We start from the raw sequence: 25653 nt of genomic DNA, 5'->3' as shown, positions 1-25653 counted from the left end.
TTTTAAAAAGGGCTTCTCTTGACTGACTGACTTGTTTTCCCCCTGAATTAGTCATTAAGTGTGGCATCAGTTTCTGTTGTCAGGAGGCTTTTTTACCTCTGCATTGGCTTCACAGTTCATAAGTTATATGTCTGTTTTCTAGGAGGAAGAAATGCCACACCAGATATCTTTAATGAAGCCATTGCATTTCTGTTTCACTCTGTATGAATGTGTGTTTGTGTGTGTGATAAAAAGAATGTATAGGATCCATATATGTTTTAACTGAAGCCTATTTAATTGAAGGGGGGAGGGATAGCTTAGCGGTTTGAGCATTGGCCTGCTAAACCCAGGGTTGTGAGTTCAATACTTGAGGGGGCCATTTAGGAATCTGGGCCAAAAATTGGGGTTTGGTGCTGCTTTGAGCAGGGGGTTGGACTAGATGACCTCTTGAGGTCCCTTCCAACCCTGATATTCTATTACATCATTTTTTCAAGTTGCAGTGGGGGAGGTTTAGATTGGATATTAGGAAAAACTTTTTCACTAAGAGGGTGGTGAAACACTGGAATGCGTTACCTAGGGAGGTGGTAGAATCTCCTTCCTTAGAGGTTTTTAAGGTCAGGCTTGACAAAGCCCTGGCTGGGATGATTTAACTGGGAATTGGTCCTGCTTCGAGCAGGGGGTTGGACTAGATGACCTTCTGGGGTCCCTTCCAACCCTGATATTCTATGATTCTATGATACTATTTAAACTGCTCCATGACATGAGACAGGCTAACTCTGGTTATGAACGTTTTAATACAGCTGCTCCAGATATTTTCAGTTTAAATCTGAGTGCAACATAGCTGTTTTGTGATTTTGTTCTCATCAACCATTTGAAATCTAGAACACTGTTTGTCAGAGGTGACTTATGTGGCCCTAGTTATTTTCAGACTGCAAATAATGTTGGTTTTCTACAAGTGAAATAGGGTTTTCTAAAGTAGTATTGATTACTCACTTCAACAGATGAAAATGGACTCTACAGTTGCTGACAATCACTGTCAGTCAAGTTTTCTTATTTTTTAAATGTTCTTAAGATTCCCCCCCCCCCGTTAAATAAGACTGTTTTTTACAAAATGTAAATTGCCTACTGACACTTCTTGACCTATCTACTCACGCTCTTCTACTGAAATGAATAATTTATTCCATTTTAGAAGCATACATTTTCATTGTACAAATCTAACTCTCTCTCCAGTGTGAAAGCTACCTATAGGGCTACATCATAGTTATTTTGCTACCTTAGGGTTACTTTCTCACTGGAAGTAAGTAGCAAATTTGGTTGAATGATTTATTTCAACAATAGAAAATTGACTACATTGTTGGTCAGAGCCTTCTTTAGGTGATTAGTTGCAGGTATTGGTTGAAGAAATGGCCTCGTGCTCTCTAGATCCAGTATCTCTACGGGTCCCTTCCTTCCCTGGAAACTAGGATTCTGTGAAATAATCGAACCATAAACAGAAAAACAAAACCTTAGATGTCTAAGAAACAAAATATGAGCCCTAGTTTTTCTAGGAATCGTGCCTTGGCAGGCCTCTGAATGAAATGAGGAGGATTAGAATATCCCACCAGGCCAACAAATGGTCCAGACTTGTGCCTTCCTTTTAGCTCCTATAGCACCTATTTTATTGCTCCTCTCCCACCGTGGCCGCTTTTGTATTCTTTAGTAGTAATTGATAAAAGATCACAACACTAAGGCAGAAGCGCATTCTTGCTCTTTTGTCAGAGATCATCAGACTTATTAACCAGTCCCAGCCTATGCAGTTCATTTTTCAGGAGGCACTCATGGCACACAGTTTCAACTATTAGACCATTGTGTGCTAGGCGCACCTGTGCTAAAGTTTGTTACAGTGCTTCCCAGCATGTTTAGGCCTAAAACTGACTACAAGTTTTAGGGTCAAGGGGGAATTTCCTCATCACCGATGAGCTATGTGGGGGTAGTGATGGTGTTTGACTGGCTGGAGGTTTTTTGCCTTCTCTCAGAAGATCCTGCTAGTTTTTGGTTGTAATATAAGTTCTGCTGAAATAGTTTTACTTTTTCTTTCACAACTCTGAGTTTTCCCTCACATAAACCAAACATCCCTAAACTTGAGGTGGTAGCATAAGTGTTTAATTGTCTGGCTATGCTGGAAGAAGGACAGTAGACACTGGATGTGGTTTAATTAGGCTGCAACTTTATTATTAACTGTCTGGGAGTACCTGGAAGATAAAGTGTAGAGTGCGGGTAATTCCAGGATCATTTCAATATATACCAGGGGAAGTGGGGGTGACCTCATGTTAGTCCTTCCCTTTCCCATCCTGGTCCCCAGCCCATCTGCTGCTGGGACCTTACTAACCTTCTACCAAATGAGGGTTAAGGTGGGCTATAAAGCAGGAAAGTTGGCTTAATGTAATGCAGTCAGTTCATGTAGTGCATGAAACCTATGGAAGCAAGAGCTTCCATTTTACAGTAATTCAATATTTTTGCTCAGAACAGAAAAATGGAAACATATTTTTGTTTAAATCACCTCTAGAAATCCTGTGTGTCTTAATAAACACTAGACAAAGGAAGTGTCGGCCAAAAGTGGTAATGGATCTTTTTAACTCTCCTAAGTAAATTAATAAATGACATCCAGAATCATCTGTATTTAATATTTGAATTTTTATAAAGAAGAAAAAGTTCAGAGGTAACAAATTATATATCCATTCTCTGTAGATAGTAAAAGCGAGAAGCTTGTCACTAAACCTATACTGTACACTGAGACCCTAAAGCATATGAGAGAGAAGAAATGCAACAAATAACAGAGCAGAATAATACCAAAAATCGCATAATGAGTCTGCCCTTCTGTTCAGCATTGGCAGATTCTGTGACACATTTAGGTAGGTGAGAGCCAGTGTTTCAAGGTCTGGTGCACATCATCTTGCAGATTGCCATGCTACACCGAGTCACAAGTCTTTGCCCAGCTTGCTTATTACTGTAATAAAAGTTTCTCATATCAGACAAATATGACTGATGTGCAGAGACATTAGTCCACCCACGACGGATAGCATAATCTTCTGCACTGTGCGATAGAAAGTTAAACTTGCCAAATCAGAGATTCTTACAGCTTCTAGGAACTGAAACTCAAGCTTAGCGTGCTCTGTCATCTTTATCCAGCTTACTAGCAGAGTAGGAGAGAGGTTCTCGCAATCTGGGGAGCAGCTCTGAATGTAGATGAAGGAAGCTATTGGCCCTGTAACCTATGAAATAGGAGCTACATTTCTTTTCAGAGAGCCGCTGATGTGCCTGAAAATAGAACCAAAGCTCTTCCGAAGTATCCAGAACCGCAGCTGAAATACTGGCTTGAGTCAGTCTGCAGTTCAGAGTAATTACTTACCTAGGAGAGAGCAGAACTTCATGAACTTTTCAGGAACACCAGCTCCAACTGCAAATTTTGAATTCTTCTGTACTGATCGTATCTTACAGAAATAACTGGAGATTCTCTGAGATGTGTGGCCCCAATCTGTATTCCACTACCTGCCCTCCTTCCCCTCTGCTTCGGATCTTCCCTGATCCATGGTATAGAAGGAACTGGAGAGATGGTCAGTCCGCCCCACCCTTTATCTCCTTAGAGAGAGGCACAGAGTGAGCCAGGGTGCATGCGCAGACCAACGAATACTACTTTCAAATTCTTCTGCTCCGGGCGCATGGTGCGCATGCATAATCCGCAGTGGGATACGGATAGGGGTCACATATCTCAAAGAACCACCAGTTACAGTCAATAATTTCTCCTTTTCTGTCCACCTGTATTGCAATAAACTTAATTCATGCCATGGCTTCTTCCTGCTTGGTATAATGTAACCTCATTCTTTCCTGCCTTTTTTTGACTATTCTCTTCCCCTTAAATCCATCCAACATTCAGCAGCTAAAGTAATTTCCCTTTGGAGCTTCTTTGCCCATGCCTCTTCATTGGCTCCATGTCTTTCTGCATGAAGTTCATACTCTTTGTCCTGACTTCTAAATCTTTGCACAGCTCTGTCTCTGCCTACATCTCATTTCCTCTCACTCCCATTTGATTCCTTGAACTCTGCCTACACTCCTACTTAGCTGCTTTGTTTCCTCTTCCCACTCTTGCTGCTTCTAAGGCTGCTCCTTGCACCTGGAGTGAGTTAAGCAGATTTACTTGCAGTAGTATGAGAATCTGTCATTGGTTATTTAGCCTTTGCCCCTCATTTTCTTAACCTTTTCTTGGTATGGTTTAGAATAGGGTCAGCTGGCTCTCTCATCGGCCCTCTCTTCCTCCCACTTTTTGACAGAACATGTTTAGACACATTAATAACTTGGTATTATTTACCACAACACCATTTCCATAGAAAGTTAAGCATCAGTTGTAAGAAAATCAGCTGCACGATTTATGCCTGAAACACCTTCATTTATCTTGTGACAACTGTTACTAAATATGCCCGTTAGTTTGGGGTATGCTCATTTATTAGGGTTACTCTTCTGTGGGACGGGGGGTGGGGTGGGTTCTGTAATGCTATTAATGTACTGCTTATGTCACTTGTGTTCATATGGAGCTCTACTCCTTCCTTCTGCAAGTCCCCTCCCAATGGAGCTATCCTGCAGGACCTAGGTTCCCCAGAGCTGTGTTCTTCCAGCCCTAGAACTAGATGAACACACGCACACATGCACGCGTACGCATGCACACACCCACGCACACACTAACAGAGCAAGTCTGAGTTGACCGGGTCAATCGGCACCCTCAAGCTGATCCCCTCATATGTCCCTGTAGTCAGTGGGCTGGGTTAAGCAGCACCTTCAAGCTGTCACCCTTATGTGCCCCAGGTCTCAATAGGCTGGGCTGAGCAGCACTTTCAGCTGCCTCCCCTCCCCCCCTCCCCCCCCCCCCCCCCCGCAGCCTTATGTGCCACAGGTTTAACACATTCCTATCCCACTTTCACGTCACAATTGTACTGGTAGTAACTCACTTGATGAGCAAACCCCACAGTATTTTTGGGCACTACAGGGATCTTTAGCTTAGGTAAAAGAAGCGCTGCTGCAGAGTAAATGGGGGAAGCTAAGAACACGAAAGAGTAAAGTTCAGAGAGAGAGAGAAGCAACCAGCTTAACCATAAAAGTTATTTATTGAATAATAGTGATAACTACACAAGGAGAGCTAAACCAACCTAACATACATAATTAAAGGTTCATAACTGAGGTAGAAAGGGAAACAGAGAGAGAGAGAGAGGGATCTCACCGCTCACTGATGCTTGGTCTGGGTTCCCAGGTGACGGTGGTATTTCAGGGTCCTGAGGGCAGGAGACAGGCAGAGCCCCCAGCACCATCAGTTAGGAGATAATGGAGTCCCAGTGGAACTGATGCATAGTTTGTATCTAAGCATCAGAACACTTACTTGGGCATAGGTAGGGGTTTTTGTAGAGAAAATACAGTGCTTCAAGGGAGAACACTAGATTTGTTTATGGGCAAACTGATGACTCAAGGGTTTTCTTTAGGCTAGACAATAGGAGCTGATCACTCTTGGCTATGGGTGGTGGTTTCTTCCAGGGAGCTCACAATGCAACCAGGCTGCTTCAGTATTTTGGATGTCAATCAAGGATTTATTACTGGAATTGGTCTGATAACTGCTGAGCTGGGTGTGTGCAGGTGTAGATTCATTAACATGTGGAGCAGAGATTCCCATGATGCAGTGAATCCCTGCTTTTCTGATCCCAGAGTTCAGTGTGGTTCTCTGTTTCCATTCTCTATGCTAATGGAGATGTCTTAATCTTGTCACCCTTGTCAGGAGGGGCCTAGGTGTATCTCCCATTCGCCCTTCATCGCTCTTGCAAGCCTTTTCTCTGATCGGTTTTGGTTCAAGAAGAGACTGGTGGTCGGGGGAGTGTCTTTCATGAGTCAGACATGCTAGATACTGCACCCTGGTTCCCCCAAAACACAGAGCTGACTGGTATCACAACCGTGCAATGTTAAATCATGCTCTCATGAGCACAATAGTTGAGTATTATAATTCCCATTTACTAAGGTTTTCAGCTGGGCTTCTCCAGCTAGTGGAGAATATAGCAGTATGGCTGCTTCTGAAATTCAACATCTAGGATATATTATTTATGCTCTGAGTATACTTGCAAAAGTTGGGGGAACAGTGAGTGAGATCATTCACCATCACCAGGAAGCTGGCAAAACTCCTCCCCCTCTATCATATATCCTCTACTCACACCAGCCCAGTAAGTTATTGAATCCCCTACCCACTTTCTTAAGATGTCATCTGATAGGGTTTGGGGCTTGTTGAGGGGTCTTGGTGCTTGCTTAGAGGCAAGGGCTGTTGTGTGGAGACCTAGGGAGGCCTGGCTATGGCGTCTCCCTTCAAAGTCAGAAGTCCAGTGGAACTGCAAATGTCAGCTCATTACCAATCCCTGTGAAGCAGTCTGCAATCTGCAGTTCATAAATAGGGTGACCAGATGCCTCGATTTTACAGGGACAGTCCTGATTTTTGGGTCTTTTTCTTATATAGGCTCCTATTACCCCCCAACCCCCCGTCCCGATTTTTCACATTTGCTGTCTGGTCACCCTAGTCATAAATCCCTTCATGAAATTCAACCCCAGGCATTTTGCCCAACTTTGTGAACATCTTTTGGCAGTAATATATCTGTGTGTTTATATGTGGCATTATGTTTCCTCTGACAGGAAGAAATTTGATATCACATTACACCCTCCATTCATAATTCTCTTTGTAAAGAGCAAAATTAAAGTATTTTCATTTTCTGACTCTGGATGTTAAATCCTGGAAAAGTATTGCACCATAATTTGCTCAAATAGCTGTGCTTCTCTACAAAGCTAAAGATATGCTGCAAAAATTGCCCATGCAAGAGAGAGAACATGCCTTAATGTGAAACATTTCTAATTTGTTCCTGCAGTATACTCTGGGTGTGCAAGGTAGAGAGGAGGACTGAGGAAGATTGCCGTCTTCCCCCCCATCATCAAAGCACCAACCACAATTACAGTCACGTGTGGTAGGTGCTTGATTCTTGGCCTTGTAGCTCAGTATAGTTTAATTTCAGATATGCTGTTTAACTAAAGGCTACACATCCTAAATCAATAGAGACTGTACTAGATGATCTAACAAAGAGGTGGCCAAACTGTGCTCACAAGCCACATGTGGCTCTTTTACAGTTAAAGTGACGCTTGCGGTGCCCTGGCTCTCAAACTTCTAAAGATGGTTGTATGCGGCCCAGAGGATCAGTAAGTTTGGCCACTCCTGATCTAATAGGTCACTTTAACCTCTGATTTCCTTGTCACTTTGTAGAGGAGAGACCTCAGTATTGATGCAAAAATGATATTAATAAAGTTATTGTAATGTGTTTTTATTAGGTTGTTACCAACTTGTTTATGTGTTTCCTGAATAGTAAGATATAGATATAGATATAGTTACAAATAGATTATAATAATTTTATTAGTATTATAGCCAGGATGTTTGGAAATATTACAATATATATGTTTAGCTAGTTACATTACAAAGTGTTAAAGCTAATTAAAGAAATTCCAGAAGTCTTCTGCTTGTATCCCCCAAGGACAAGCAAACTCAAGAGGGCAAACAACATAAAACGTCAGTATTTTAGGAAGAAACATGAATGTGAAAGGAATGTGGAGTGTGTTATTAGAGCTATAAATCTAGGTTGTAAAGTGGCCATAGCAACCTCTTCTCTTTTCAAAAAGCAATCTTTGCTTGTGTTCTTAAAATTCCAGGAAAAACATGAGTAGTTGGAAATGTTTTAAACTTTTGTTTATTTCTTAAATGTTGAAATGGCAAACTACTTTGTTAAATGCAAACCTGCAAATATGTTTAACTAAATGCAAAGCTTCTAATATCATTGCAATCTAAATGGTGAAATGCTTTATGTACTGGCATGGAATTGAATGGCCTTGGTAAACTAATTACTAATGTAAGAAGCCACTTAAGTATAGAATATTTATATTAATGGGGATTGAATTAATTATTGGCAGTGCACAGTCCTTCACCCAAATCAGGAAGAAAAGAAAAATCATCTTTCCAAAAATTGTCATGTAGAGTCAACAACTTAAGATAAAGACTTTCAAAAAGTTATTTAATTTTAAAAGACTGTTTCAAGAACTGAACTTAGATATAAAAAACAGGCGTGTTCAGGCTTTTTGAAAACAGAATTTCATTTGTTGTCAAATTCTATTAAAACTGAAAGAATATATCGGAGAATGAACTGAATAAAATGAGTTAAAACTAGCTTTGAAAGTATCTGATGCTTTCAGGAAAAACGGACAATTAAAGAAACGTTGCATATTGACTAATAAATTATAGTCATAAAATGAAGAGGCTCCTAAGGACAACCCAGTAAGGCATGAAGTCAGTGAACTAGAAACCAACTTGAGTCTAAACAAGTCTGAAAAGAGGTGTGTGTTCCTATAATTTCATGACAATAGGAAGGAGAAAGGAATAAGACTCTGAAGTGAGAACCCACACACACACCATGTTACTCTGCTTAGACAGCAAGCACTGCAATTCATCCTGTCTACCTTTACAAGTAAGCTGCCACAGACAGATAAGAAAACCAGAGAAGAATCCAGAAGAAAAGCTCAAGGAAAACCTTTTCAAAACTTCAAATCTCCCGTCGACTTACCTTATTCTTCTTGTCAGGGGTAGAGTACAGGGGTTCACTGGAGAGCGATCTGCAGTTGATTTGGCGGGGCTTTACTAGACCTGCTAAATCAATCACCAGTGGATAGATCTCAGAGCATCGATCCTGGCTCTAGTGTAGACCTGCCCTAAGACACTGCCAAGTGATTAGATTTACACTCTTGTAATGATTGTACTGGGATATGAACATGCTGTTGTAACTCAAATTACTAACCATTTCTCCTGTTAATCACCAATGATTAGAACACACGTTTCTGGAGAAGAGATAGAGGCTAAACATTGGGAAACAGAGAAATAGTGGGATTTAATTGGATTTAAGATTCTTAATATTGCTTAATTGGCCTGCCTCAAGACAGCTCCTTAAATGGCTTCTTAGTAACTAATCTCAATATTTTCTTCAATTTCATAGGATGTAGTTAAGATTCCTTGCTTCCCTGAGTTATAAACTATCTGGTTATTTATTATTTATTAATAACTAAAAGGACCCACTTGCTCTTAAACAAATTATTTTGCCCATAACTAGACTGTTTAAGTATCTAATAAGATACTCAACTGAATTCACAATAATTTTAGAAACAATATATTTTGGTCTTAATTACAGGACAAAAGTGCCCCCAGAGGCAGTCCACTCTTAAAGGTGCAATATCTGTTAAAAGCTCTCCAAAAAGGGCTTGTCTTCACTACCGGGGCGATGGATGCTGCTGCAATCAATGCAGCGGGGGTCGATTTAGCAGGTCTAGGGAAGACCCACTAAATCAACAGCAAAGCACTCTCTGGTCGACTCCGGTACTCCAGCTCCCTGAGAAGAGTAAGGTAAGTCGACAGGAGAGAATGCAGCGCAATGAAGACACCGCAGTAAATTGACCTAAGATATGTCAACTCTAGTTACGTTATTCATTTAGCTGGAGTAGCATAACTTAGGTCGACTTACCCCGTAGTGTAGACAAGGCAAAAGAGACATACAGAAGAGATTGTAACAGGAGTAACCAATTTGTCACTTGTATTCTGTCATTTATGTTGTTTTGTTTAATTTTTTTCTTTCTTTAATAATAACATAGCCATGGTTATTAATTGTGATTATTTTGCTAGGTTTTAATCATGGTGTCCCTTAAGATATGTAATAAAATCTCCGTGACTAAGTAGTGGGAGTTACACCATTGAGTTGGCAGAAAGAGAAAGAACAGGCCTACCACTTCTTATTTCTGTTTACTAAATAATTTTAGTAATTTTAAAAATAAAATTACTTGGCCTCCAACTATTAAAATTACCCGTTCTACCCCAAAACTCGTTAGACCATCTTTCTGTTCAGTTGTAGTAAGATAAGTGTATCGTTCTAATTTTAAAATTAAAAAAGCAATACAGTTCAGAATTAGAGCTACGTTGTTGGCCCATGCAGTTGTGCAAATTACTGTGAGATTTGGCATTTATTGAAACCACTCAAATATAAGGGGGATCTATATAAAACTATTCAGATTCTGTAATTAGAACTGAACAGAAATTAGTGTGCACGTGTGTGTGTCTGTGTGTATCTATCTATAAAAATAAATGTAATTGTTATAACATATAGTGGTAATCAGGCTAAGTGTGAGTAATGTGTTCATAGGTTCCCTCGATGTCTTCAGTACTAAGAGATAGGGTGACTTTAAAATTTTGGCCTTATCTAACATTGAAACCAGTCAGCAGAATCTCACTTCTTTTGTTTTGATTGTGATTAATCAGCTTTATTTAATTTGTTAGTGAATGTATGCCTTATGTTGTTTGTGATCTGAACTCTATGGCTATTTATATCAAGTTGTGGAATTTTGTGGAAATTTTATATAAATAAATTTAGACTTTTAAAATTGAATAAATGTGTTTTGTGAACTGGACTCTTAAGTGTTCACATAAAAATATCACTGCACATTGGGCTTGTTATATTGACAGTTATAATGCTGTTGCAATTACTGCATTCAAACTTGAAATATACTTACTGTATATTAGTACATCATGTCTTTGAGTTTGTGAAGTTATATTAAGCAATTTATGTATTAAAAATTGTCACGAGTTATGAAGAAAATTAGGAGAAAATAGACTGTTTAATGAGCAAGCATAGATGCTGAATTGTTTGTTGCTAGAGGAGGATATATTGAAATAATGTACCCTTTGGTTATTTATGACAGCTGACAGCAGATAATTCCAAGTATTCCAGGTTTGCACTTGCGTTAGTAAATACAAATACATGACAGAAGTCAGATTAAGTTAATGAAATGAAATTCAAGGTAGCAGTGAAAGCTTAATTGGATAAGTTACCATTTACAATTATTTTACTCAGTCCCTAAAATAGTCTTATTTCCTCTTCATTCCTTGTGACAGATGAACCCCAATGAACATCTTATATCACTGAATGGACTTAATGTGGAAAGTGCTATTTGTTGTTACTTGAACATTTCTTGTAAAAGCTACCAAACTGAAAACAGATTTTCATTTAAAAATTTCTTGAAATTATTAGCACATAAATAAGATTGTTACTCCAGAGTTTTGTTAGGAGATGGAAATACATGTTTTTATCATGAACATACCTGTGTAGGGTGTGTGTTGATTGTACAATGAAAATTACAAGTGCAAAATGTTTGAAGATTGAAATTGGGGTTTGCTGCTTCTACTGTATTTGTGGCTCCTTTGAGCTGTCAGTTGCCTAGGAGATCACTGGCAACATCCCAGCAACTACTTGTACCGTATTGAAGAGAGGTAAAGAGAGAGCTGTAACAGATCTCCTGACAATCATTAGATGCTTCCTGAGAAAACACCCTGGAGTTTTTAGGAGGTTTATATTTCCACCACCTGTTTTATTGTCACATCTGCTGTTCAGCAAACAGAACAGGAAATATTTATAATCTCCTGTTAAATATAATATTTATTTCTTTTCCTAGATTAACCTATCGGTATCTATTAAAAACCACAAGATTATGTATTTCTTTTCCTGTATCACATAATCCTTCTTTGAGTCAAAGCTAATTAGCAGTCATGTAAAAAGATTAGTTAACCTTTGTGATTAGTGAGCTCAAACCTTGTGCTTTTCCTTTTACAGGTAAGTGAATGTGGCACTGAACATCCCTGTCGTCATTATTATCACTTTCTCTGGCTCTTATTGCCGATGCTGATTTATGGAATGAAAGCAATAAAGGCAATAGGAAAATACTGATATGCAGGTACTGTGGATAATATTGGAATATATATTCTGAGGAAGATGGTAAGTGCATGTTTTCCATCTCGGCATATATCATGACCGCTAGCATTTTTACTAATTTACAGCCAACATCTAGCAGCAGCATGTTGTCCTCTTGGTAACCAGCTCTATTTGGCACTGCTGAAAGGAGGATAAAATGAGAACCACTTTGTGAGATTGTTGGGTATTGATTTTCCTGTAGACTCTTTCCCAGACTGCAAAGTTCTTTTGGCACTGTGCCTTTTGAAACGTCTCAGCATTTTACTTCAGATTTAGGCAATTTAGTGTGGAAACCAGATATATGTTTGAGAAGCTTTAGTGTGGTGTAATTAAGAGTGGACTGTCAAGCTAGGCAGAAAAGCATATGCTACAAATGGACTCTGTTAAAATCGGAGAAATGTTCAGTTTAACAGGTATCCAGAAATTTAATATCTTTAGACTCCTAGTAGGCTTTGCAATTAAATCTAATTTGAGCAAGATAATTGCATTACTTTGTATACATTGGAGATTAGTCAGTGAGGTTATAAATTATTTAATTGTACCTCAGAGGAGGCTTTAATCAGACCAGAAATACAAATTTGGGGCATTTTTGACTTGCTATTAAAAGAAAAATTAATTTGCTTGTTTACGGCATTGCTCTACCACATGTAGTTGGAAGTTAGTTTGGCATTGTATGGGAATAGTTTGGTAGTGCTACCATTAGTAAGGGAGAATTTTCGTCGTTGTAACAGCATCTGCTAATAGCGCAATACATAAGTCTTTCAGCATTTCATTTTAATCCTTATAAATAGGGGCTGTTAACAGAACTGTACTTAACCCATATTTTAGCTTAAATATCTTTGGAGGCTTTAAGAATAAGATTGGATTGTTTAGAAACTTGTGGTCCAGCTTAGTTTCTAGGCTTCAGTCAGACATTCTGAACTGTTTTAAAGCCTAAATATTTTGAAAGTAGTCAAGATATTTTTGACCAATTCCTGTCGTCCTCCCTCCTCTCTTCCAGCTCCTCTCACAACTGTGGAGGATCCCAAAAGCAACATTTCCCATGGAGTATGCTTGTGGTGCTGGAGCCTGCACAAGGGGTGTGGGTGTGTGCGCGCTATTTGGGTTTGAGGGCAGGAGTGGTGAATCCGCCACTAACCACATTTGCCTCTCTTGGGGAGTATGGGTGCAACAGGAGGGGCTACTGCAGTATTTCTCCTACCTCGAGTCATTTTGGGGCCTTTGCTTCCTACCTTATGGAAGCCTCCTGCTCCAGATCTGGGTTCTTCGGTTTGCCTTTGCCTTCTAAACCATAAGTTTTGAGCATTGTCAATTACTACTTCTCACTCCCCCCATACTCTTTTTTCCAAATGATGAAATGAATGAAGCTCTATTTAAGTATTTTGATCATCAGACAATTCAGTGGGGATTTGCAGTGTCAGAAACATTATGCTAGCTTATTCACTACAATGATGACACAGTTCTTGGTTTGGAGAGAATCTGACTGATTTCCTAACCTCAAAGCACAGAGAACTTTTATATATACTTCTGAGAATTCTCTGGCATCTTCCTTGTGAATGAGTCTCATCATTTGTACCATCTTTCCGTCAACTTTAACATATAGTCAAATAAACTGAAGAAACCTGCTTACAATGCTTCTTGAAATAGTAGTTAAAAAGCTACCTACACAACTTTCATATGAACATCTTTGCACCTTGCACAGAAAGTACCAGGAAATAAAATTAAAATACAATAGATTATTGGGGGTGGGGGGCAAAGCAACAAATGCTAAACAATTGAGCTGTTGGCCCCTTGCTATCTTCATCTAACCCCTACTAATGCTATCGAGTATTACTCCTAGGCATCCAGGGAAACAAAATCCTTAGATGTAAAGACAGAATTTGGTTAGTTACCAGATGAGTTTTTCAAAAGACACAAATATATAATGGATCTTGAATTGTCCCTTGGGCAGTGCATGTGAGAAGGCTTTGTGGATTCAGAACATCTGCATCACAATCACATAATTTGCCCCTGCTGCATCTGTGTAATCTAGGTTAGAAGTACATTGTGGGTGGCCTCTTTTAGTTTGAGACTGTTGAAAATCTGCCTGGTTTTTACTTGTATAAATAATTACATTACTGCTTACACTATTCCTTGTAAAAAGAAAAGGAGTACTTGTGGCACCTTAGAGACTAACCAATTTATTTGAGCATGAGCTTTCGTGAGCTACAGCTCACTTCATCAGATGCATACCGTGGAAACTGCAGCAGACTTTATATATACACAGAGAATATGAAACAATACCTCCTCCCACCCCACTGTCCTGCTGGTAATAGCTTATCTAAAGTGATCAACAGGTGGGCCATTTCCAGCACAAATCCAGGTTTTCTCACCCTCCACCCCCCCACACAAATTCACTCTCCTGCTGGTGCTAGCCAGCAGCTAGCCTTGTATTTCCCTAAACTTGAGTGACCTTATTTTTTCTTAGAGAGAGGTCCCAGAGCATATTGGTCTTCTGCTCTAAAAGGTCTCCTCCTACAAGATACCACAGAGTTATGTCGTGTCATCATTTATTCAAGATTAGATGACTACAGTGGATTCTGGATGGAGCTACGTTTCAGAATCTTTCAGTAGCATGCATTGGTGCTGTCAAGGTTCCTTCCCCACTCTGAACGCTAGGGTACAGATGTGGGGACCTGCATGAAAAACCTCCTAAGCTTATCTTTACCAGCTTAGGTCAAAACTTCCCCAAGGTACAAAATATTCCACCCTTTGTCCTTGGATTGGCCGCTACCACCACCAAACAAATACTGGTTACTGGGGAAGAGCTGTTTGGAAACATCTTTCCCCCAAAATACTTCCCAAAACCTTGCACCCCATTTCCTGGACAAGGTTTGGTAAAAAGCCTCACCAATTTGCCTAGGTGACTACAGACCCAGACCCTTGGATCTTAAGAACAATGAACAATCCTCCCAACACTTGCACCCCCCGTTTCCTGGGGAATGTTGGATAAAAAGCCTCACCAATTTGCATAGGTGACCACAGACCCAAACCCTTGGATCTGAGAACAATGAAAAAGCATTCAGTTTTTTACAAGAAGACTTTTAATAAAAAATAGAAGTAAATAGAAGTAAAGAAATCCCCCCTGTAACATCAGGATGGTAGATACCTTACAGGGTGATTAGATTCAAAACATAGAGAACCCCTCAAGGCAAAAGTTATAAAAAGATACACAGACAGAAATAGTTATTCTATTCAGCACAATTCTTTTCTCAGCCATTTAAAGAAATCATAATCTAACGCATACCTAACTAGATTACTTACTAAAAGTTCTAAGACTCCATTCCTGGTCTATCCCCAGCAAAGCAGCATATAGACAGACAGACCAGACCCTTTGTTTCTCTCCCTCCTCCCAGCTTTTGAAAGTATCTTGTCTCCTCATTGGTCATTTTGGTCAGGTGCCAGTGAGGTTACCTTTAGCTTCTTAACCCTTTACAGGTGAGAGGATTTTTTTCTCTGGCCAGGAGGGATTTTAAAGGGGTTTACCCTTCCCTTTATATTTATGACAGGTGCATATCCCTATGATTCATCACGACCAGCGATGACGATTTTAAACACAGTTTGCTCTGTCTACAATAGATGCAAAGCCCTGTTTAAAATCTTGATAGCAAAATGAGTGCACTAACATGTTTTAAAACACTGGCTCTTTTCCTAGTCCAGACATGGTGTCATACTAAATGGTGAATCACTTAGGGAGCACCTTACAACAGGGCTTTATAGTACTGGATATTGGTTAGTTTACAGCTGGTGCTCAAGCTTCTGGCTTTGGCTGATAAAGTCCTGATTAGTTTCTGAGGTAGCTTCTTGAGAAATTCTCATTTTTCACGTAACTCTATCACAGTTGCAATCAGAGCTGCTCTAACCAGCACTGCTAGAATAACAGGGAGACAGGTGGTCACAGTGCATTTGCATGAGTGTTCCTCAGCTCTAGAACTCACTGCTTGTTCTGCCAGGCCCTGTGTTTTGATTTACTTCAGGATAAATTGCAAAGCTCAACTGTACTTTTGGGCTTTTGGTGAAGAGATGAATTGAATGATGTGAGTGCGGGTATTATTCTGGATCAGTGTTATTAAATAGGCTGCCATTTAGTAGCAGTTCATTGTGGTTTTTTTATTTGTATACTTTTTGTATATTGTAAAAGCTCCTAGAGCCATTGGGACTGGAAATTTAAAGAAATACCAAGAAAACTTCAATGTATTAGTATAGCCTTCCTCAGATAGCCTTCACAACTCACTTGTGGTTTTGATAACTGCAAGTAATACAACTATTCCAAATCCATGCTTATAAAGTCTTTACACCCCTCCAAAACCACATGTATTTCCCCCTCGCCATCACCCTGTAGTCAAGTACACCCTCTAATTTGTAATGACTTTTTCACTATAAGGTGTAGATTAAATATATATTTACTAGTTAAAACCCATAATTGGGAATGTTGATAGAATATTAGTAAGGCTAAATAAAACCATTGCCTAGATTTTTTTTTTTTAATGCAGCTCTATGTCATAGGCAAAACTAATGCTATATATTGAACAATAATCCTTAGAATAGTGTTTGAAAATTATTCTTTGATACATGTCTGTTTCTAAAAGATCTTGACATGGTAATTTTTACCATGGGAGAACCTTGTGTCTCCTGTTTGTTGGACTTTCCAAATCCCCTTTTAAATATTGAAAAATAGACCATGAATCAAAGTGATATCTAATTCTTGTTTTTCTGTGAGGTTCTTAAAATGAATTAGAGAGAGAGAGAGAGAGAGAGAGTGTGTGTGTGTGTGTGTGTGTGTGTGTGTGTGTGTGTAAAAAACAGGTAGCATTTTCCCTCTTGGAGTCTGCCTTGTGATCATTATATTTATCTTTATTCTAGTAAAAATACTTGGATACTTCCTAGAAGCTGTAATATGAATGATAGAGCAGTCCTTCTGGGTTTAATTTTTACACACAAAATATTAAATAATTCGTTGAGTCTTTAATTTAATTAAATTAGTTAATGCATAATGTAAGCTACCCACACAATTTCACATCAAAAATGTAAATGGACAATCATATTGAGACATCCACCCCCTCATGTTTCATGCAGATAGTTTCATGCTGTGCATAAATGCAAACGCAGGCACACTTGCCGATTTGAAAATTAGATGCCCGTCTTTTTCTTTGCATCCAGACCTGTTTGCTGATTTATGTGTTCATTTAGCAGTTCTTACATGAGTTTTTGATACACGCATTCCAAAAAAGTAACCCGACAATTATATACGAGCTGAGGTTCTGACTACTAGCTCAGTGGTTTGAGCATTGGCCTGCTGAACCCGTGGTTGTGAGTTCAATCCTTGAGGGGGCCATTTAGGGATCTGGGGCAAAAGAAAAAAAAAAAAAGAAAAGAAATTGGGGATTGGTCCTGCTTTGAGCAGGGGGTTGGACTTGATGATCTCCTGAGGTCCCTTCCAACCCTGATATTCTGTGATTCTGTGATTCTATGAATTAAAAATCCAATGGAATTTTTTTGTATAAGGGCAAAAAAGTGCTATCTTCCTTGATGTTCCAGCCAAATTCAAGTTAAGCTAATTCACATTCTGTTTGTATACATTTTCATTTCCCTACTTAAAAGTTTCAGAGGAACAGCCGTGTTAGTCTGTATTAGTCTCTAAGGTGCCACAAGTACTCCTTTTCTTTTTACTTAAAAGTTGTTAGTCATGGTGTTGGTGCTGAATGGCTCCTATGTATCCCCCTTAGAAGTGGCTGCATTTCAATGGGCTGAGATGGTTCCAGTCTGCAAAAGCACTTTGGGACCTTTGGGGTTATAGAAGCACAATAGTGCCGGAATATTAAGGTTGGGGTAAGTTTTTAATTTAAATTGTTTTTCAACATCTCAGGGTACGTTTACACAGCAAAAACTGTGCATTGGCTAGCCTAGCCAAGCTAACTTGAATCTAGCCAATCTAGATAGCAATGACTGCGAATACAGCCCAGTGCAGGCTTCAACATGGGTAGTCTTGTACAGACCCTGTGTACATACTTAGCCTGCCCTGAAGCCCGTGCTGCCCTGTCCGCACTGCCATTGTTACCTGTGCTAGCTGGATTTAAGCTAACTTGGGTAGGCTCGCCTGTGTGCAGTTTTAGATGTGTAGCTTTACCCTTTACTTTTACATGAATAATATTGTATCTTCCCCAAAGTTACAACACATAATCTGTGAATAAAGATTGAGTTTTCAGGGGATTTGTAAATAAGTCTGTTACTTAGTTTGAGTTAAAATTAATTAGAAATCATACCTTTCAGAATTTTTTTTTCTCTCCCATTTTTTTCAGACCCCTTTTGCTAACAATGGTTAGCTAATTGTTCGTCATATTTTCCATTTAATTCAAACTAATTGTAAAATAGTGATGAATGTACATTTGAAAAAATAGGTTGTAATGTAAAACTTATTTAGCCGTAATCCATTTTAGATGAAGATTTTATGAAATTATATGAATCTGTAATTCTTTCTTGGTGCTCTGCTAACAATGATAAATTATTTGTTTTACTTGCATGGTTTTTGAGCTCATCTGAACCCTAACATGGAAACTGACTATGTGCATGTAGATCTGCATGACTCAGTATATACTAGTACTGTACTAAGAGATGCACAATACATTTTATTTATCTACTGTACATATTTAAGATGTAATTATAAAATAAATAAAAAACTTACTGGAAATAATATATCAGCCCTTATTTCCTTCTTCAGATAAACACACAGAAGGGGTAATCTTACTTGGAAGAATAAACAAGGTTTGTTCTGCCCCATTTGCCATCCATCTCTTCTGCTAGCTCATGTCACTGGCCCTGTGGAGGGGATGAGAATGAGGCTGGATAGGCTGGGAATCTGTATGAAATTCAGGGCCAAGTTTCATAGTACCTCAGCCAGACTCCATGAAGCTCAAATTCCTCTGCATGGCTTCTAGGAGGCTCCACCTCAGTGTTGCATGACTGCTGTCTCCTAAATCATGCTGTCATTAGCTCCCCTGCTGCAGTGGCACACACCTATCCTTCTCTATGGGGCTAGGGATTAGTGTCATAGTGGGAAAGTTAATACTACAATTTCTTTCCCTTACCTGAGACGCATATGGCATAGACTGTGCATCAAAGCTCTGAGTACCTGCAAAGCTCCAAATGCACAGTGTTCATACAGAAGGGCTTCTGCAGGCTCTGGAACAGAGAGCATGAGATCTGAGCTATAATACTCTCCTTAGAGTGGTTTGGGAAACTTTTGTTTCCTCTTTATGCTCTCCAGGCTACAGAAGAGGAGAATCATCTGGCTCATTGTTTTGAACACGGTCTCCAAAATACTTTGCTTTTGTGGAAGCACCCTTCCAGCACCCTGGAATTTGTGCCTCACCCTTAATGTTTAATTAACACAGTTCTTGTGTTACTACATTATTGCACCTCCATCACCTAGCTTGATTTTTAGCTCATTAAAACATGCATTGATTTAATTAACTTGACTACATGTTGCAACCATTTTTGTTTTCCATTTCTTCTTGCTGTAGCGTCTCTATTTCATACTTTCACAACTTCCCACTATGAGAAGAATTCAATTCCATAATGATGTGATTGACTTTTACAGTGTTCCCAAAATAAGAATAAAACTTTTCAAGTAAAATTTTTATTTACATGGAAATTATAGAAAACTATCTGTGTAACTCACAGAATAATGTTAATTATGCATTATAATCCAGGTGTTTGTTTTTAACTGAAGGTGTATCATATAGTTTCCTACTTTTGAAGGGTATCAAATATTGGAATATTGTTAAGACACCCTACTAAATAAGCATTTGCAGCATTATCTGTCTGACAAATTAAAGCATTGAAAGATCTGTTACTTTAAACCATCATCTCATCCCATTGCTATTTTCAGGAGTGTTACTACAAAGATCCTTCCATGTAACAAGATGTCAGGTTGAGTGATGCTGGGCTCTTTTGTTGACTCACCAATTAGCAAGAGTTAGTATACTTGCAAAAATCTGGTGAAGGAATTCTCCTGATTCATTGTGGTAGATGTGGCTTGTTAACTCCCCTAGGACGTAACAGAGGTGGTTAATCTTCTGGTCAGAAAGAATTAGGTTGTTTGAGTTACTGGGAAAGCCAAACCTATGGAAGGCCGGAAGGAAGCTTAACTTTATAAAATGTGTGTAAACTTTATGTGGAGCAGCGTGGGCATGCCACCTGTTAACAAGCTCTCACAAGATTAGAAAGAACTCTATGTGGCATAACTGAGCTAAGTAGAGATGAGTTTGAATCAAGACGCTAGATCCACATTTTCTTTCATGTTGGGAAGTGATTGTGAGACACAGAACGCAAATATAGATCTGAATTTTACAAGCTACCCCTATTTTTATAAGAGGCCAAAAGACTGAATGTGAAAAAACTCTTAACTTGAGGGTGAGGGTTGGGTGGGTGCAATCAGAATCCAAACTTGTCTCTGAATTCTATGGAAGACCAATATCTTATAAATGGCTAAACCAAAATCTCACATACAAATAGTACTGACGTGTTCAGAAATTGGATCCATGCTGACTACTATAAAGAGTATGGCTTTGCCCTCAGAAAGGGAGAGAGAGAGAGAGAGAGTGCTTTTCATGTCAAGCCTACAAAACGAAGTGGAACACAGTTCACAGCAGAATGCTGGGAGGAATGCCATAGTAAGGAGAACTATCTGGGAACGTCCCAAAATGAAAGACTCTGGTCTGATGTCAGAAATCGGGCACAAATGTTATTCATAGATTCATATAATAGATTTTTTTGAAGACCAGACGTGACAGTCTTATGTCTTACAGAAAACAGACAATACAATTTCACCCAGTGATTGCTACCTCAAGCCCTGTTTAAGCTGGAGCACGTCTTTTAGAAAGGCATCCAAGACTTGATTTAAAGACTTCAAGTGACAAAGAATCCACCACATGCTTTGTTAAACAGTTCCAGTGATTAATTATCCTCACTGTTAAAATTTTTTCCCACACATTTGGAGTGTGTGCTCTAAATTCTTGTTACTGTGGCATTAGCAAGAGTTTTTTATTGACTGAAATTAGACAAAGGCAAATATCTACTGAGAATCCTTGTGATTGCTGCCAGTGAATATGTTTCATTACCCTGGATGCAAATAGAAATACTCATGTTAGACATGAAATGCAAAGACTTACTACCTGTATTAAGATGATAAAGCAACTATTTGAGTAAACATTAAGCTAATATTATCATAGAATCAGAATCATAGGACTGGAAGGGACCTTGAGAGGTCATCTAGTTCAGTCCCATGCACCCAAGCCAGGACTAAGTATTATCTAGACGATTGACTCATATTTAGCTTATGATCCACTCTGACCCCCAGATCCCTTTCTGCAGGACTCCTTCCTAGGCAGTCATTTCCCATTTTGTATGTGTGCAACTGATTGTTGCTTCCTAAGTGGGATAATTTGAATTTCATCCTATTTACTTCAGATCATTTCTCCAGTTTGTCAAGATCATTTTGAATTTTAATCCTATCCTCCAAAGCACTTGCAACCCCTCCCAGCTTTGTATCGTTCACAAACTTTATTTAAATCATTGATGAAGATATTGAATGGAACCGGACCCAGAACTGATCCCTATGGGACCCTGCTCTGTATGCCCTTCCAGCTTGAATGTGAACCAATGATAACTACTCTCTGAGAATGGTTTTCCAACCAGTTACGCACCCACCTTATAGTAGCTCCATCTAGGTGGTAGTTCCCTACTTTGTTTATGAGCAGCTCATGCAAGACAGTATCAAAAGCCATACTAAAGTCAAGATACACGACATCTTCTGCTTTCCTCCATCCACAAGGCTTGTTACACTGTCAAAGAAAGCTATTAGGTTGATTTGACATGATTTATTCTTGGCAAATCCATGCTGACTGTTACTTCTCACCTTATTTTCTTCTAGGTGTTTGCAAATTGATTGCTTGATTACTTGCTCCATTATCTTTCTGGGTTCTGAAATTAAGCTGACTGGTCTGTAATTCCCTGGGTTGTCCTTATTCCCCTTTTTATAGGTTGGCACTATATTTGCCATTTTCCAGTCCTCTGGAATCTCACCCATCTTCCATGACTTTTCGAAGATAATCACTAATGGCTCAGATATCAACTCAGTCAGCTCTTTAAGTATTCTAGGATGTATTTGATCAGGCCCTGGTGACTTGAAAACATCTAACATGTCTAAGTAATTTTTAACTTGTTCTTTCCCTATTTTAGCCTCTGATCATACCTCATTTTCACTGGCATTCACTATGTTAAATGTCCAATTACTACTTCCTTGAGCGATTCTGAAGAAGTTTCTGATCTAATTGCAAGGGTCAGGGTTTGTTCTGTTAGGACAATGGAGGTTCTTGGTGACACCTGAATACCATATATTTGTTGTTTAGATATATAGCGAGCTATAACCCTGTTCCTAACTTTTACAAAAGAGAGCGTCCTGTCAAGCTTTGTTTTCATAAAGCCAAATGTCCTCAGCTGAACTGTGTGCTGCAGTTGATTGTACAAGTGTTACTGAGAACAGAATTTAGAACGTGTTGCCTGCCTTCAATAAAAATGTGTCCTTTTGCATATATTGGCTATTTCATTCCATTCTCATAAGAGCAATTTAGTATTGCACAATGGGCTGGGAGCTTCACTGGGCAAACCCCTCGGAGCAGATACACCAAGTGTCTTGTGATGTTCAAGGAAAATCTCTTCTGACTACAGAGAAGTGTCAACAGGCTCCAAAGGGAGTCTCATTCCATCTTCTTCAGTCAGAAGGATGGTGGTTGTGATCAGGAGCAATTGGATATGGTGATAAATGTGTCTCTATGTTCACATTTGACAGTGGAGGGTAGGAGGAATTTTAAGTGAATTGCACCAGAAAACCTCAGTAAAATTCTCTCACATCCTAATACTTAGATGACTGACTAAAGGAAGAGGATGCAGATTCAGATCTCATTTACACTTCTGTAAATATGAGCAACTCCATTGACTTGCGTGAGTTACTGCAGGTTTAGGCTCCTATCCTGCAAATGCTAGAGTGCAGGCAGGCAGCTGTGCCTGTGGGATGCTTCACTGACTTCAGTGGGGTTTCAAACAAGGGACAGCAGTCTGCATATAACTGAGATCAGAATCGGGTCTGTTGTTTTTTTACTGCGGGATTACTGGTGTGGGGCTATTCATGTGTTTATCCTACATTTGCAAAGCATTCACAAAGAAAGAATATTCAACTTTTTAAAAGTTTTTTTTTTTAACTGTTTCTTAAAACAAAGACACAATAAAACATTAACATACTTCATTGTATATTACTTATTCAGGATCAGGGTAATATTCAAAGAACCTGGCTAAAGATTTTAGCTTGCTGGCTGAGGAGCTCTGCTCCTCTGAGAATGCAAAAAAGGGTATGTGAGTAAATTCTCAAATTGAATGTGAATGGAAGAAGCAAAGTAGCTCACCTGCACACTTCTGTGCTTCACAGTAGATGGAATCTGGGAGGGCTTTCCTTTTTGCACTGTGCAGTGTAGCGGAACAAGCTTGCAGATTCAGAAGAAAATTGTTTGGTGTGTCTGGACTGGATCCTCAGCTGATGTAAATCAGTGTACCTGAAATCAAGGGAACTAAGCTGATTTACACCAGCTAAGAATCTGGTCCAATGTGTCACTGTTCACTGTCCTTTTGCATATATGAAAATGTCTCTTAAACCTATTAAACTAAACCTATACAGTTGTTTGCACTGGAGACATCTAAAGGTATTCACAGGGGAAAAGATCTTTTGTCAAGACCAAAGTTTTTTCAATATACAATAAATAACACAAAAGTGAATATAAAAGAAAAAACACCCTTCCCCACATCTCTAGTATTTAATTTTAACTAGGGCTGTCAAGTGATTACAAAAACTAATCTCGATTAATCGCACAATTAATTGCACTGTTAAACAATAATAGAATGCAATTTATTTAAATATTTTTGGATGTTTTCTACATTTTCAAATATATTGTTTCAATTATAAACACAGAATACAAAGTGTACGGTGCTCACTTTATATTTATTTTTGATTACAAATATTTGCACTGTAAAAAACAAAAGAAATATTATTTTTCAATTCACCTAATACAAGTACTGTAGTGCAATCTCTTTATCATGAAAGTTGAACTTACAAGTGTAGATTGTTTTTTGTGACATACCGGCGCTCAAAAATAAAACAACGTACAACTTTAGAGCCTACAAGTCTACTCAATCCTACTTCTTGTTCAGCCAATCGCTCAGACAAACATTTGCAGGAGATAATGCTGCCCGCTTCTTGTTCACAATGTCACCTGAAAGTAAGAACAGGTGTTTTCATGGCACCGTTGTAGTTGGCATCACAAGATACTTACATGCCAGCTGCACAAGATTCTTATGTCCCTTCATGCTTCAACCACCATTTCAGAGGACATGTATCCATGCCAATGACAGGTTCTGCTCAATAACAATCGAAAGCAGTGCAGACCGATGCATGTTCATTTTCATCATCTGAGTCACATGCCACCAACAGAAGGTTGATTTTCTTTTTTGGTGGTTCGGGTTCTGTAGTTTCCACATCAGAGTGTTGGTCCTTTAAAACTTCTGAAAGCATGCTCCATGCCTCATCTCTCTCAGTTTTTGGAAGGCACTTCAGATTCTTAAACCTTGGCTCGAGTGCTGTAGCTATCTTTAGAAATCTCACACTGGTACTTTCTTTGCGTTTTGTCAAATCTGCAATGAAAGTGTTCTTGAAATGAACATGTGCTGAGTCATCATCCAAGACTACTATAACACAAAATCTATGGCAGAATGCACCATGGGTAAAATAGAGCCGGAGACATACATTTCTCTCCCAAAGAGTTCAGTCACAAATTTAATTAACAAATTATTTTTTTAACGAGCATCATCAACATGGAAGCATGTCCTCTGGAATGGTGACCAAAGCATGAAGGGGCATATGAATGTTTAGCATATCTGGTATGTAAACACAAGCTACAAAAGTCCTAGGCGAACGCCTGTTCTCACTTTCTGGTGACATTGTAAATAAGAAGTGGGCAGCATTATCTCCCATACATGTAAATAAACTTTTGTCTTAGCGATTGGCTGAATGAGAAGTAGGACTGAGTGGACTTGTAGGCTCTAAAGTTTTGCATTGTTTTGTGTTGAGTGCAGTTATGTAACAAAAAAAATCTATATTTATAAGTTATACTTTCACGATAGAGAGATTGCACTACAGTACTTGTATGAGGTTAATTGAAAAATATGGTTTCTTTTGTTTCATTTTACAGTGCAAATATTTGTAATCAAATATAATACAAAATGAGCAGTATACACTTTGTATTTTGTATTGCAATTGAAATCAATATATTTGAAAATATAGATAAACATCCAAAATTTTAAATACATTTCAATTGGTATTCTATTGTTTAACAGTGTGATTAAAAACTGTTATTAATCGCCATTAATTTCTTTAATCACAATTAATTTTTTTTACTTAATTACATGTGTTAATTACAATTAATTGACAGCTCTAATTTTAATATGTATATTTTTCAAATGTTCAGTGCAGAATATTGTTCTGAACAGAATAAGCCATTTGGCCTCCTCACATATGTATAATTAAACTGCTCATTGTTGGCAAAGGATCAGACAGGCAAGCTCATTTGCTGTGAGACAGCAAAAATAAAATACTCTCTCTCTAGCTTGGGTATGCCAGTTGTGAATCTTCTCGTTTTATTGTTGTGGTAGCTAA

The 25653-nt window shown here is 38.8% G+C and overlaps 1 protein-coding gene across 3 annotated transcripts in view; it reads left to right on the top strand.

Moving 5' to 3' along the window:
* The window catches only part of ANK3 (ankyrin 3), a 558892-nt gene that overhangs the window by 145737 nt on the left and 387502 nt on the right, over positions 1-25653 (top strand). The window contains exon 1 of one of the 3 annotated variants that reach the window (XM_075130812.1): positions 11818-11838. The exons of the other annotated variants lie outside the window; for them this stretch is intronic. Within the exon in view, the coding sequence (XP_074986913.1) occupies positions 11833-11838 (6 nt within the window). The 5' untranslated portion in view covers positions 11818-11832. Of the gene's footprint in view, positions 1-11817; positions 11839-25653 lie in introns of those variants that run through there. 3 annotated transcript variants of the gene reach the window in all.

The sequence above is a fragment of the Caretta caretta genome, chromosome 7 (genome assembly GCF_965140235.1).
Source record: "Caretta caretta isolate rCarCar2 chromosome 7, rCarCar1.hap1, whole genome shotgun sequence".
Classification (NCBI taxonomy): domain Eukaryota; kingdom Metazoa; phylum Chordata; order Testudines; family Cheloniidae; genus Caretta; species Caretta caretta.
The sequence above is the reverse complement of the archived record's forward strand: the minus strand, read 5'-3'. Positions and strand labels throughout refer to the sequence as shown.